This window comes from Aphelocoma coerulescens (assembly GCF_041296385.1).
Source record: "Aphelocoma coerulescens isolate FSJ_1873_10779 chromosome Z unlocalized genomic scaffold, UR_Acoe_1.0 ChrZ, whole genome shotgun sequence".
Taxonomy (NCBI): domain Eukaryota; kingdom Metazoa; phylum Chordata; class Aves; order Passeriformes; family Corvidae; genus Aphelocoma; species Aphelocoma coerulescens.
Genome location: NW_027184085.1, coordinates 54,371,330 through 54,384,237, shown reverse-complemented (window position 1 = coordinate 54,384,237; position 12,908 = coordinate 54,371,330). Strand labels below are relative to the sequence as shown.

The 12,908-nt window shown below is 40.4% G+C and overlaps 1 protein-coding gene across 4 annotated transcripts in view; it reads left to right on the top strand.

Moving 5' to 3' along the window:
- Positions 1 to 4,482, top strand: part of SUSD1 (sushi domain containing 1) — a 50,760-nt gene extending 46,278 nt beyond the window's left edge. For 2 of the 4 annotated variants that reach the window (XM_069000782.1, XM_069000783.1), the window contains exons 15-16: positions 32 to 125; positions 2,919 to 4,478. In XM_069000782.1, coding sequence (XP_068856883.1) covers positions 32 to 125; positions 2,919 to 3,057 — 233 coding nt within the window. In that variant the 3' untranslated portion in view covers positions 3,058 to 4,478. Of the gene's footprint in view, positions 1 to 31; positions 126 to 2,918 lie in introns of all 4 variants that reach the window. The other 2 variants (XM_069000786.1, XM_069000784.1) reach the window with 2 other exon arrangements.
- The last annotated feature ends 8,426 nt before the right edge of the window (positions 4,483 to 12,908 follow it).

The window sequence follows — 12,908 nt, the reverse complement described above, 5'->3', positions numbered from 1 at the left end:
TTTGTTTGAATTGTTTGATACTTTCTTTCAGATTTATCACCCACTCTGCAATACATGACTGCTGTTGGATTGGGGTCAGTGGCTGCTGTCTGCCTTATACTGTTCCTGTCATTCTCCATGGCACGGTATGTGGTATTGCTGCCTCCAGTTTTGTAGTCCTCCTTCACAAGGCTTACATGTTTTTCTTTTCAGATGTTTTTTCTTGCCAACATGCTTGGTTTAGACATCTTGGGTAATTAGAAACTGTAATCAAGGGTGCTTTCACAGTCCACAAATGCTGTGCATTGCTTGAACTGATGTCCTTTGTATCTTTGCAACTACTAGCAAAACATCTGAAAAGTGTAGGGCTTATCTTAAAAAAGGAAGGATTTGAGACAGTGAGTAGCACCAGGACTGTAGTACAGAAGTGTTATGATTAAATGGGAATTAAATAAATGAGTTTATATGCTGTCAAAATGTTGATGAATGTTGCATATATACAGAGCTAAGTTTTAGTCTTCCCAAGTTTATTCAGAAGGCCTGAAAATAACAGTTTTTCACTAATGGTTGAGCTTTACCTAAAGGCCATGATAAAAACATGTTAAAAATTTTTAAGAAATTTATTTATTTATGCTTCATGATCCTTCAAGCAGGGTCAGTAACTTCACAACTGTCTTCATCTCAAAGGTAAAACAAATATGCAAATTATGTAATTGTGAATGCCTATGTACATGTAAAACCTCTTCACTAAAAATTGTGTCTTTGTTTTTATTTCAATATATATATCTACAAGAATAGTCTTCTGATTTTTGTCCCTTGAAAGGTCAGGAGCCTCCTGCTTGGGGGCTATGAAATATATAGCATTGATTGGTTAAGCTGCTTGTTTGGCAGTCTGAAACAAAAGGAATTAGTCATATTTAGGGCTGAAGAAAGTAGGTTTATTTGGATTGTTTGTGGTTGTCTAAATTTCAAACCAGTTCTTGCAATCCAGATTCTGAATTAAAGGTTCCATGGTGTCCTTTTTTTCTTTAAGTAATTAAATAAAGGGATCTCAGGCTTCCCTTGGCAGTAGCATGCAGTGGTAAACTTGAACTTGCAGTCTTGATTGTTTTGGGGATTTTAAAAACGTTGTCAGTGTCAGCTTTGATATATAAGGAAGAAGGAGCTATCAATGTCTTGGTTTCTAAAGTAGCGCTCCTGACAGGAGGCATATTGCAGGAGGAAGGACTTCCCTGGGCTGTCATGATGTGAAAAGGCTTCTCAGTTATTTTAGTTTCTCTGGAAAAAACATGGCAGAAGGATATTAGTACTTTTCAAAACTATGTCAAATCAATTAGGTTCATAGTGGTAGGAGAGCGATTTGAAGTATGAAAGTACTGAAAGAATCATATATGAGTATGAGCCACTTGTGAGAGAGTGCAGAGAAGATAGACCCTGAATTTCCACTTCGGACTTCTTTCAAAAGAAGTAAGAGAAGATCAAATCCTTAGGGAGCTGAGTACATTGAGTATATTTGACAGTGGTGTATTGTGGGGAACAAGGATTTAGTAAGTCAACAAGTATCTTTTAGGCCCTTGATCCCATGTACAGAGAAATTCTTGAATCCATTCTCCTGTTCTAAGGAGTATCAGACAAAATCCTTCACAGAAATTAAAACTGCCCCAGCCCAGTAGTAGGCAGAGAAGGGAAACCCCAGATATCAGTTGTGATAAGACCCTTCACAGTGCTCGCAAAGAAGTATCTGTAATATTTATAAATAACAAATGTGCTTTTAGTTATAATTAACCGTAAGTTTAATCCATTTCTGAGTAAGAATATGATTTGAAAAAAACCAATGTGAAGTCAGCCTTCTGCCCTATCCAGTTGTAAAACTGTGGTCCTGTTTTAGATACTGTACTCCGAGACAGGTGTGGCCTAGCAGGAGAAAAACAGAGAGGAATTTGATGAGAGAGACCTGGGATCTATTTGATCTAACTGCAAATAGGGCATTCTAGTGGCAGGTTGCTTAGCCTGGCAGGGAAGATACTGCCAAGAAACATGATACACAAATATACAAAATGCCACTATAGAAAGACCAACTTCCTCCTGTTGGTAGTGCCAGTGGTACATGTACCATCCATGGGCAGCATACCCATGTGCTCCTGAACTGTAGGAGAGGGAGGCATGGGAACAGATTGCTGTGAAGGCAGCTTCTGGGTGGTCTGCAAGAGGAGGTTAAACAAACTTGTTGGTAATGACATAGCTACGGCTGAGCTTGCCTTGGTGTCAGGTGAATGGTCTTAGATTATTTCTTGGGGTCCCTGTAAGCTTCTGTCACAAAGACCCACTGTATTCAAGTGCTCACCAGCTTGCCACATGTCTGCTGTCTCAGGAATTATGTTTCCACAATGGGTAAGGGTGTGAATTCCTGCTAGCATGGTTGTTGACAGCAGTTCCAACTGTTCCTCAGTGAGTAAAAGTCTGGCACTGGATTCACAAAGTGAAGTCTGACACCTGATGTCCTTAGATTTTATATTTTTATTTTTAAAAATGGATTAGCCCATAGTTGCTGTTATTAGAGTGGCTACTCATTCATACACCTTGCTCCACTCCTCGCTCCTCTTAGTTCTTTGCTTTCTTTTGTATGTGATGCCCATTCATATGAGGAAGGATAGTGCCAGAACTCCAGATTTCTGAAGATATGCACTGGGCATCAGTGTTGCTGATGACAAGGTTAACACTAGTCAGGTGGTCATCTGGTAGGCTATGGAATGCTTCTTATTTGTCTCACACTGGCTGTAATACTAAGGATTTGTACCAGTACCATGCGTCTTCAAAAAACTTCAGAAGCACTGTCATGTATGTGATCAGTATGAGTGATACAAGTTCTGTCAGGTCGATGCTTGAGTCTTGAATGATTTGTAAAATTTTTTTTAAACTGGATTTTTTTCTCTCTCCAGCTCTTATCTCCACAGCACAGTGCATCCCCCACCTGCTGCTGTAGCCTGTGAGGCTGTACATTTATCTACTACAGTAGATGTGGCACAAGCAGGGATTGCATCATCATTCCTAGAGACTGAAACTGTCTCTCTTCTCTGATGGCTTATTTCCTGAAGTCAGCACAGAGAAAATGTGCTCTTCTTTCAAAACCAGCATCTGTTGGGTATGGATGTTATCTGCATGTCACATATGTACTACAGTGTGGGCAATTTAAATGTGTCTGTCACTGGAAGTGAAATGTTTATTGTCTTGCCTTATTCCAGATGGTGTGGTGTGTAAAGGAGAACCTTCCCTCAGAAATAGATTATCATGCATCCCATGTGTTGGTCACAGGCTTTCAGCTATTTCAGCTGCATGAGTGCCTGATAATGAGTGCTTGTATTGTATCCTTGATTGCATGAATAATACCCTGATCCAGTTGAGACTGTTTGAGGATTAACGCTGCTTTAGATACCTTTGCATACATAAACTGGCCTATTGTGAGCAAAAATACAGACCTACCCTTATATGAGATAAAGCTCCTATTATATTTCCAATACAAAGGTAGAACACTTCTGTCAATCACTTACAAGTAATGATACATCAGTAACATGTACACTTGTTAGCCATGAAGTTGTCACATTTAAGTAGTGTCAGCAACTGACGTGTTCCAGAGATATTGCAATCATTGCTTATAGCAATTAGCAGTAATTGCAAATAATATACCAATCTGTAAAACTGCAGTTTGCTGAAAAGCCTGTTGCTTTAATGGCATGTGAAACTAATTTAAGGAAGGACCTTCCTGTGTTAAGTGCAGTTTTGTTAATCTCTGTTCTATAATTACAGCTGAGTAAAGCCATTAAATCATTGTCTGGTTAATGGACTGGTGTGTAACATCTGGCTAGAGTCACTTAATAAAGGACAATTAACCAATTTCCTGTGGCATACTCCCAGTTAATATTTTTTTTTTCTTCTGTAAGAAAGAATCTAGTGGCTTTGATTATTTCCACTCCTCTTCAGAAGTTGCTTTGTTATATGTTAGCAAAAAAATTCTGTTAACTGGTGAAATAAAGAAGCAAAAGGTTTGGGTTTTACTCAGTTTTGTGATTTTTTCCAAGTCATGTTTTGTGTTTTACCACTTTGAGTGTATGCCATGCATTTTTGGAATTGTTAAGTTTCTGAATTGCTAAGATTCTGATGCCTACTGCTCTTAAAATTTTAGATGTTCTGTCTCTATGACATGTGATTAGGGTCTTTTTGTGTTTAAAGTGCGGCAGCAGATTTCGTAGTTAGAAGCAAAGAGGAATTACAGCCAAAGAGAATTTTCAATTGCTGCATCCAGCTGAGAGTGCTTTTTCTAGGTCTGGGCAGATACCATTTCTGTTATCCAGCATTTCCACTGCTTACGAAATCTGTCCTTCAAGTTAATAGTTAATAGCTAAGTAAGAACACCTTTGTCTACACTAGGGATTAAAAGTCGATAGCATTTTCTGTTGCTAACTGAGAAAGAATAACTAAACTGTTCATACAGGGACACCATGCCTTAATTTTTCATTTTCTCCTGTGGAATTAATTCCCACACATTCCACACTTAATTCCCTTTCTCAATGGAATAGATTGCAAGGTTAGGTATCACAGTATGAACTGCACCACTTCATTCTGATTCAGTCTCCTGCTGCTCTGGTCCTGTGAGAGTTCATGAGCAGCTGTTCTTGTGTAAGGGAGAGCTGGAGAGGCTGGAAGTTACTTAGAGAGACAGATGTGCCATCCTCTGTGAAAAACTGAACTTCTTCGTACGCTTTACTGAGACCATCAGTGTTCCAGTATGTTACACAGGATCAGGAACATAAAAGCCATCTTGTCAGTGGGTATAACTGGAAGACTGGGGATCTTTGTGTAACCTTCAGCAAGTTATTTCTTTTCTGTGTGCCTCTTCTTAACCTAGGTTGCTTTTTCATCATGTAAAGTTTTCAGAGCAAGGTTTTTTCTTACAAAACATCCATAGTTCTGCTGGGAGTTAGATAATGTATTTAATGACTCTGTTGGACATCTCCACACAGTGAAGCTTTTTAATGCCTAGGAATGGACTGACAAGGGAGATGAGATGAGGCATCTGTCATCCTAAATTTTCCACAACTGCTACAGTTCTGCAAGTTTCCCTCATTCCGTCTGCCTCCCTCATCACTCTTGGCAGACCGACCTCTGCCTGTAAACATATCCTCATCTGTGTTTATCTTATTGCTTGTTACTTAATGTGTACGTATCTTTCTTCCACTTAAATCTGTTTCAGTTAAATGTAGAAAGAATAGAGCACTAATTTAGCCTTGCCATCCTCTTATAGATGTGCAAATGTTAACAGTTGGCTTGTTAGACCCTCTCTCTTTCAGATATATTGCTGTATTACTCCCAAGCTTTTCTGCTGAACTAATTGCAACAATGTCACAACCACACTCTCATGTCTCCAGAAATTCTATAGGTATCTCTAGTGATCCTTCACTGCTGTGCCTTCAGTTAACACTGAAATTTGACTTTTTCTTCCAATATTTTCTCTCTATTTCCTTGGATATGTGTTCCACATCCAGGTCAAGTAAGCTTAAGCCAACTGAATCTGCTCTGCTTTTACTGCTGAGCTGTACGCTTTCATGGTGCTATATTGAAATGTGCTATATTGAGAAACTCTTTGGTTTAGATCTATACCAATGTCTGCACTATATGCAAAGTATTTTAATCCTCTTTAGAGGAAATGGGAAATTCTTAGTGCTGGATAAACAATTCTTTTAAGCTTAAGTGAAACTATTTTTTGTGTTTTGTTTTGTAATTGTGAAGTAACACAGGATACTGTAAAAACCCAGCATTTATGCAAGTAATTGTGATGATATGTCAAATGAAAAAGTTTTTTATTGTAAAATACACTTTCTACTACATGTCACTGATAGGTCCTTTAAACCTTTTGGTGAGATTTCTTTGTTTTGGGCATGGTAAAGACAGCCAGAACCCATCCAGGCCTGTTTGTTTCAGTATTTATATTATCAATCAATTGTACAAACAGGGCCAGATAAGTGAGCCAGTGTCGTGGTTTAAAGCCCGCAAGTCTGTGGAAATGAAACACCTCACAGCCTCTCCCTCCCTCTCTTCCCCTGCCCCAGTCCAGTGGAATGGGGGGGAAATCAAAGTAAAGCTTGGATGTTTACCTAAGAACAGTTTAGTAATTGAAAATAAATTAAAATACAATAATAATGGTTGACAATAATAATGATAATAAATAGTGAAAAGAGAAAAAAACACGTGATGGACAATGCAGTTGCTCACTGCCCGCTGACAGATGCCAGACCCTCGTCCTGAACCCAGGTCAGCTGTGCTTCTGGGTGACTCCCCCCAGTTTATGTACTGGGCATGATGTTCTGTGGTGTGGAATATCCCTTTGGCCAGTTTGGGTCACCTGTCCAGCGGTGGTCCCTCCCAGTTTGTTGGTTTTTTTGCATACCTCCTCACTGGCAGAGCATGAGAAAAGGGAAAAAAGAGTCCTTGATTAAGGATAAACACTATTTAGCAAAACCCAAAACATCAGTGTGTTGTCAACACAATTCCCATTATGAATACAAAACCCAGCGCTGTAACAGCTACTGAGAGGGAATAAATTCTACACCAGCTGTAACCAAGACAGCCACTATGCTCCTTGTGTTTGTGTATGTTCTCAGATTTAACTACTCTCAATCACCATTTCTGTTTCCAAGGTCTTGCACTATTTTGTGAGGCCATTTCATATTCAGCACTGTTCAGCCAGAATCCAGTGTGGGCCTCTAGCTCAGATGAAAGGCCTGTAGCTCAGATGAAAGGATTTCTGTTCCTAGTGACAGAACTGCTAGGAGGTGATGAAAGCCCGTGAAAAATCTAACTGTTGTGATTCTTTCAAGGAAGGAATTCATGCCCTTGAATCATATACTCAGTAGATTCTGTGAAATTAGTTGGTGATCTCAGTGCTGAGCTCTAATGTGAGGGAATAAATGTAAGTGTTGCAAAAGTACTGCAGTTCCTAGCAGCAGAAGAATGATTCTTTGGACAGCACAGGCACTGTCCTTTCATTTCTGACAGAGATGATGTCTGAGGAGTCAGAGCACAATGATTGTATTTGTGGTATTCCTATTATGGAGCTATTTCCATTTTGAAGTTAACAAAATGACACCATTACAGTCACAAAAAATAGGGGAGACTTGCTCTGGAGTTCTGCTTTTCCTCCTCCCCCTCTTTCCTCAAATTTTTGTGTGTATTTTTTCCAGAAATACTGCTTTTGTTCCTGCAATCTCACAGCTGAATAAGGAACAGCAACCTTTTATTAATGTTTTCCCAACCTTGAGGCAGCACAGTTTATGCAGTTCAGTTGCAGTTCATGTTTCCTGTTCCCTAGAGTCCTTGTTGGATAGCCATGTTGTACATTATACATGTATTATACGTGTGTGTATATACATACATGCATATATACGTACGTACGTACATACATACATATATATAGTTTATTCTGTTTGTTCCATTGCACTTAACTGAAGATATAGTCAAAATTTCCCAGCAAGGGTGGAAGAGTTTGGTTTTCACCCCAAGACTATAAAAAATACTAGTAGAATGGGAAGCAACAGAGAAAGAGCTATAGAAAAAAAGCCAGTTCTTAACAGAAAGTAATTTCCAAAGGCCCAGATTTTCCTGAGCAGCTTTTAGCATGGAATATTTTAGCCTGACTTTGGTCAGCTCATATAAAAGTCACTCCTGCAGGCATCCTGGGAGGAGTGAAAAGGCAGCAGTCTGGTGAAGATATTCCAAGCTAATGACCACAAATCAGCTGTGCCAATACATGGAACAAAGACTAACATAACAAGAACAAAGGGTAGGGTTGATGAAAGCCAGCTCCCAGCTTCCCCTTTTAACTGTGTAAAATGGCCTTCTCAGTTTTGCTCTTGGATAATGAAGAAGTTAGGAAGTTTCATTTTGTTTTTCATTTTGTTTCATTCTGACCCATTCTGGATATTTTATTTTCATGCATACAATTATTCAGTCCTTTCTTCTAACCTGGAGTATTCATTCAGGCACAGAAAAACAGAGCCAGGTCACTATGGAATGCCAAATTAGTAGCGATTGTAAATATCTGCTGAGAGGCACAGGGACAAGGCAGGAGTGTTAAACACATTCTTTGACTCTGTCTTCAACATGGATGATGAACCAAGGGGGTCTCAGTGCCCTGAGCTGGAGGACCATGACTGTGAGAGTGATCAACTCCAGTCAACCCTGAAGTGCAGGATCTGCTGCTCCAGTTGAATATCTACAAATCTGTGGGGCCTGATGGGATTTCTCTAAGAACTAGATGATGTCATGGCAAAAACTCTCTTGATTTTTGGCCAGTCTTGGGAATACAGAGAGGTCTCAGCTCAGTGGATTGGATGAATGTTGTCCCAGTTTTCAAAAGGAGTAAGAAAGAATACCCCAGAAACTATGGGCCCATCAGTCTCACTTCAGTGCCTGGTAAGGTTGTGGAGAAAATTATTATGGGAGGTATTAAAAAACACCTAAAGAACAATGCAGTCACTGATCACAGCCAGCAAGGCTTCATGAGGGGAAATTCCTGCTTGACAAACCTGATTTCCTTTCATGACAAGGTAACTCACCTAGCTGATCAAGGGAAGCCAGCTGATGTAATCTTTCCAGATTTCAGTAAAGCTTTCAATACTGGCCCTCCAGGATCCTTCTGGATGAAATGTCCAGCACACGGCTGAATAACCACCATCACATGATGGGTGAGCAACTGGCTCACAGGTGGGACACAAAGGGTTACGGTGAATGGAGTGACACCAGACTGGTGACCTGTCACTAGGGGGGTTCCACAGGGCTCCATCCTCAACCCTGTGCTCTTCAGCATCTTCATAAATGGCTTGGACACAGGGGATACTAAGCAAGGGAGGAGATACTAAGCAAGTTGACAGAGGAGACAAAACTGGGAGGAGCTGTTGACTCCCTTGAGGGCAGGAAGGCCCTGCAGAGAGACCTTGACAAAAGAGAGGACTGGGCAGGCACCAGCCACATGAAATTCAGCAAGGGAAAGTCCCAGATTCTGCACCTGGGATGGAGCAACTCTGGATGTACAGACAGAACAGGGAATGAGAAGGCTTGAGGGTAACCCCACAGAAAGGGACCTGGGGGTCCTGGTTGAATATGAGCCAGCAGTGCCCTGGCAGCCAGGAGGGCCACCCGTGTCCTGGGGGGCATCAGGCACAGCATCACCAGCCAGGCAAGGGAGGGGATTGTCCCGCTCTGCTCTGCACTGGGGCAGCCTCACCTCGAGTGCTGGGGGCAGGTCTGGGTGCCACAACACAGAAAAGCCATGGAGCTGTTAGAGAGTGTCCAAAGGAGGGCACGAGGATGGGAAAGGGCCTTGAGGGGAAGCCGTGTGAGGAGTGGCTGAGGTCACTTGGTCTGTTCAGCCTGGAGGAGACTGAGGGGAGACCTCACTGCAGTTACAACTTCCTTGTGAGGGGAAGAGGAGGGGCAGGCACTGATCTCTTCTCTGTGGTGACAGTGACAGGACATGAAGAAATGGCCTGAAGCTGTGTCAGAGGAAGTTTTGGTTGGATATTAGAAAAATATTCTTCACCCAGAGAGTGACTGGGTACTGGAACAGGCTCCCCAGGAAAATGGTCACAGCACCAGCCTGACAGAGTTCAAGAGACATTTGGAAAATATTCTTGGACTCATGGCGTGACTCTTGGGGACGGTGTTGTGTAGAGCTGAGAACTGGACTCAATAACCCTTGAGGGTACCTTCCACTCAGCACATTCTGTGATTCTGTGAAATAGTGCTTCAACAGCAGTTCTGCATTTTTATATAGTACACCAATCTCCAACTGGCAAATTATTATTATTATGTCATCATGCAGCATGTTTCAGTATGATGATTGGAGTGGTTTATGGCTCAATGAAATCTGGCTCCTTCCAGTTCTGCTAAATATTACCTTAATCACATTGCTCTTCATGGATTTAATCTGCCAGATGCTAATTTTTATTACAATAAACAGGTTCAAAACTGGGTCTAGATCCAGATATACTGAGGAATTCATCTTTCTCCCCCAGATTTTCATGGAATTCCTTTGAAATTACAGAATCACCCATGTTCTCACCCTGTGCTATTGAACATTGTTATTTCTAAATTTAGTGCGATGATACATATATTTACATTAGTTTAGAATCTACTGTTATGTTTTAACTCAAGACAGAAAGAGGAGACCAGAGAGGCGAACACATTGGGAGTTTTTTCAAGAAGATTGAAACAATAGGTGTAAGTATATTTCCTGGTATAGCCACAGCAGTATCCAAAGACTCTTCAGAAGTACTATTATTTATCCATTGTTTGTCTACACAGGAAGTCAGTGTGAAGCAAGGTGGATGGGAATTTCCAGCTGCTCTTTGCCTTTGTGCAATTCCCTTTATTGTTTGAAGGTACAATTCCATACTTTTTTTGTGCATTCCTTCTTGCAAGACTTTTTTTTAATACGTCCAACAGCATTTGAGATTAAATAGTATTGTTTGAGTTAGTTTAGGATCCTGTTGATCTCCTCTGCTTTCTGCAGCGACTCCTGGCATTTTTTTCATTGCACAACATGATAATTACCACAATAAGACTGACTAGTATTTTTCAAATAAACCACATTTTTAAACACATTTTCATGTATTGGCTTTGGGCATTTAGCTGTGAAAAGCCATACCATCTCTGATGAGGGGCAACAAGTATTTTGTTATCAATTATATGACTTACTGCAAGCAGCAGCTCTCGCTTCACCCAGGTTCACCCTCCAAAGCAAAAGGTAGAGTTCATGCATTGAAAAGGGGCTGCATTTAAGGTGATAAAGTAAGACTTAAATGTCAGTGTTTTTGTGATCACAGGAGTGATGAACCCAAAACACTTGGTAGAGTATCAACAAGCAAGAATACTAAGCTAATAAGAGAAGCAATCCTGTTTAAAGCCATTTAGATGTCTCTTGGTTTTGTATAAACATGTCCCAGCAGATAAGAGAAAAACAGTATGATAGTAAAATACTTTTGCCTCCAGGCATTTTATCTGGTACTTGGACTTTCCCATCCCACATATTTTCCTTGCAAGTCTGCCTTAGTTATTGACTAATTGCTTCTATGTTTAGTCATATCCTTTCCTTTTAGTTACATGCTTTCTTTGTACAGGTAAAACTGTTGCAGTCAGGACATGCTTCATTATAGGAACAAAGGCATGGTGAAAACAGTTTCAAATACTTTGATACAGTGTGTGGAAACTGCAATACTTGAAAGAGCTATTATTTCTCAACACTCTGGATATCAGGTGCTGATTTTTTATTTTTTTAAGACTTCCAGTACCTCTTACAAATCTTATCTCAGAAATTCTTACACTGAACTTCACTTCTATATCCCTTTCCATTTTTAAGGTATGTTTTCCTGTAAGAGGCATGTGAGTCAAGACTTACAATCATAGAATCATAGAATATCTATGGATAGATATTCTATTCATAGATATTCTATGATTGGAATATCTGTGTTGGAAGGGACCCATACAGACCACTAAGTCTAACTCCCTGCTTCTCACAGGATTACCTAAACCTAAACCATATGATTATGTCCAAGAGTTTCTTGAACTTGGACAGGCTTCCTGCTGTGACCACTTCTCTAGGGGTCTCTTCCAGGGTCCTCTCACTGAAGAACCTTCCGCCTAATGTTCAACTGAACCTTCCCCTGATGCACCTTCATTCCATTTCTTTATGTCCCATTGCTGGTCACAAGAGAGAGGAGATCAGCATCTCCCCCTCTGCTGACCCCCACTGCCCTCATTCATAAGCTTGGGATCAGTGTGTCCAAATGTTGCTGCTGCACTACTTATTGTAAGCAACTGTCCCCCAGTTTTATGTTTTCTAAAGAAATGACCCTGCTACAAACTCAGTCTCCTCGCAATAATGTCTTTGCCTATAGGCAAAGAGTAACAGGAATCATAAAACTGTCATATTTTGAGTTTGGTGAAAGCAGGCAATTGAGAAGGGCAAGAATCCAGCCTCGCTACTTTTCAGACCCCAGAGAATCCACTGCACCAGTACCTGTTGCTTTGTCCAAGCTTTAGGAAATGTGCAATAGAGTAGAATCCATTGCACAGTCATTCTCTCTGTTTCTTGCTTGCAAACAGCAATGCAAATCTTTTACTGCTTAGTATGTGATTAGTTCCCTGAGTTCATTTAACAGCACTACTCAAGTTCTGTTAGGAATTCAGGTCAGTAACAAGATACAAATCCAAGGAAAACTAGGCTTGATTGAACCCAGTGTTCATAGATCTGCTTGTTATCTAAACTCTTTCAGCAGACTGTTCTCTGCCGACTGATTTAAAGAATCATAGAGGAATGGTTTTTTTCACTCTCCATTTGCAGTCTGTTAATTCTTAAAACCTGTTATGAGAATCAGAAAATCAATGGGACTGGAGGCGGCTGCCATAGAGAATCACAGGGATGTTTCTCACTAGATATGAACAGTGACATTCTCTGAACTCATCTATCTTTATTTAAGAGAAAAAAATTAATACAAGTGAAATCTTTCCATAAATAGGTCTTCTCTGATGGTTGCTGGTCCAGAATGATGACACATAACCAAGAGGAGACTCAGGCTTCCCTGAGGAATGTGTTTTTCCATGACTCTGGTCTTCTGGGAAACATGGACACAGAACAAGCAATATCTAGGGAACATGCAATGCATAGAGAAGGTTTACAAGCTAAACCTTGGTGGTCATATGAATAGAGGAAACAGGTTTATGCAGGTGTGCATAAATGAACAGAAGATTTTAAGTGTGATTCACGATAAAGTTTAGATTCGTTCAGATAAAAAAGCCTTTGAGTGTCAGATATTTATGGTGGGCTTTCCAAGATGTCCACTAAAACCATTCTATTCACACTCCATTCATGCTCTTAC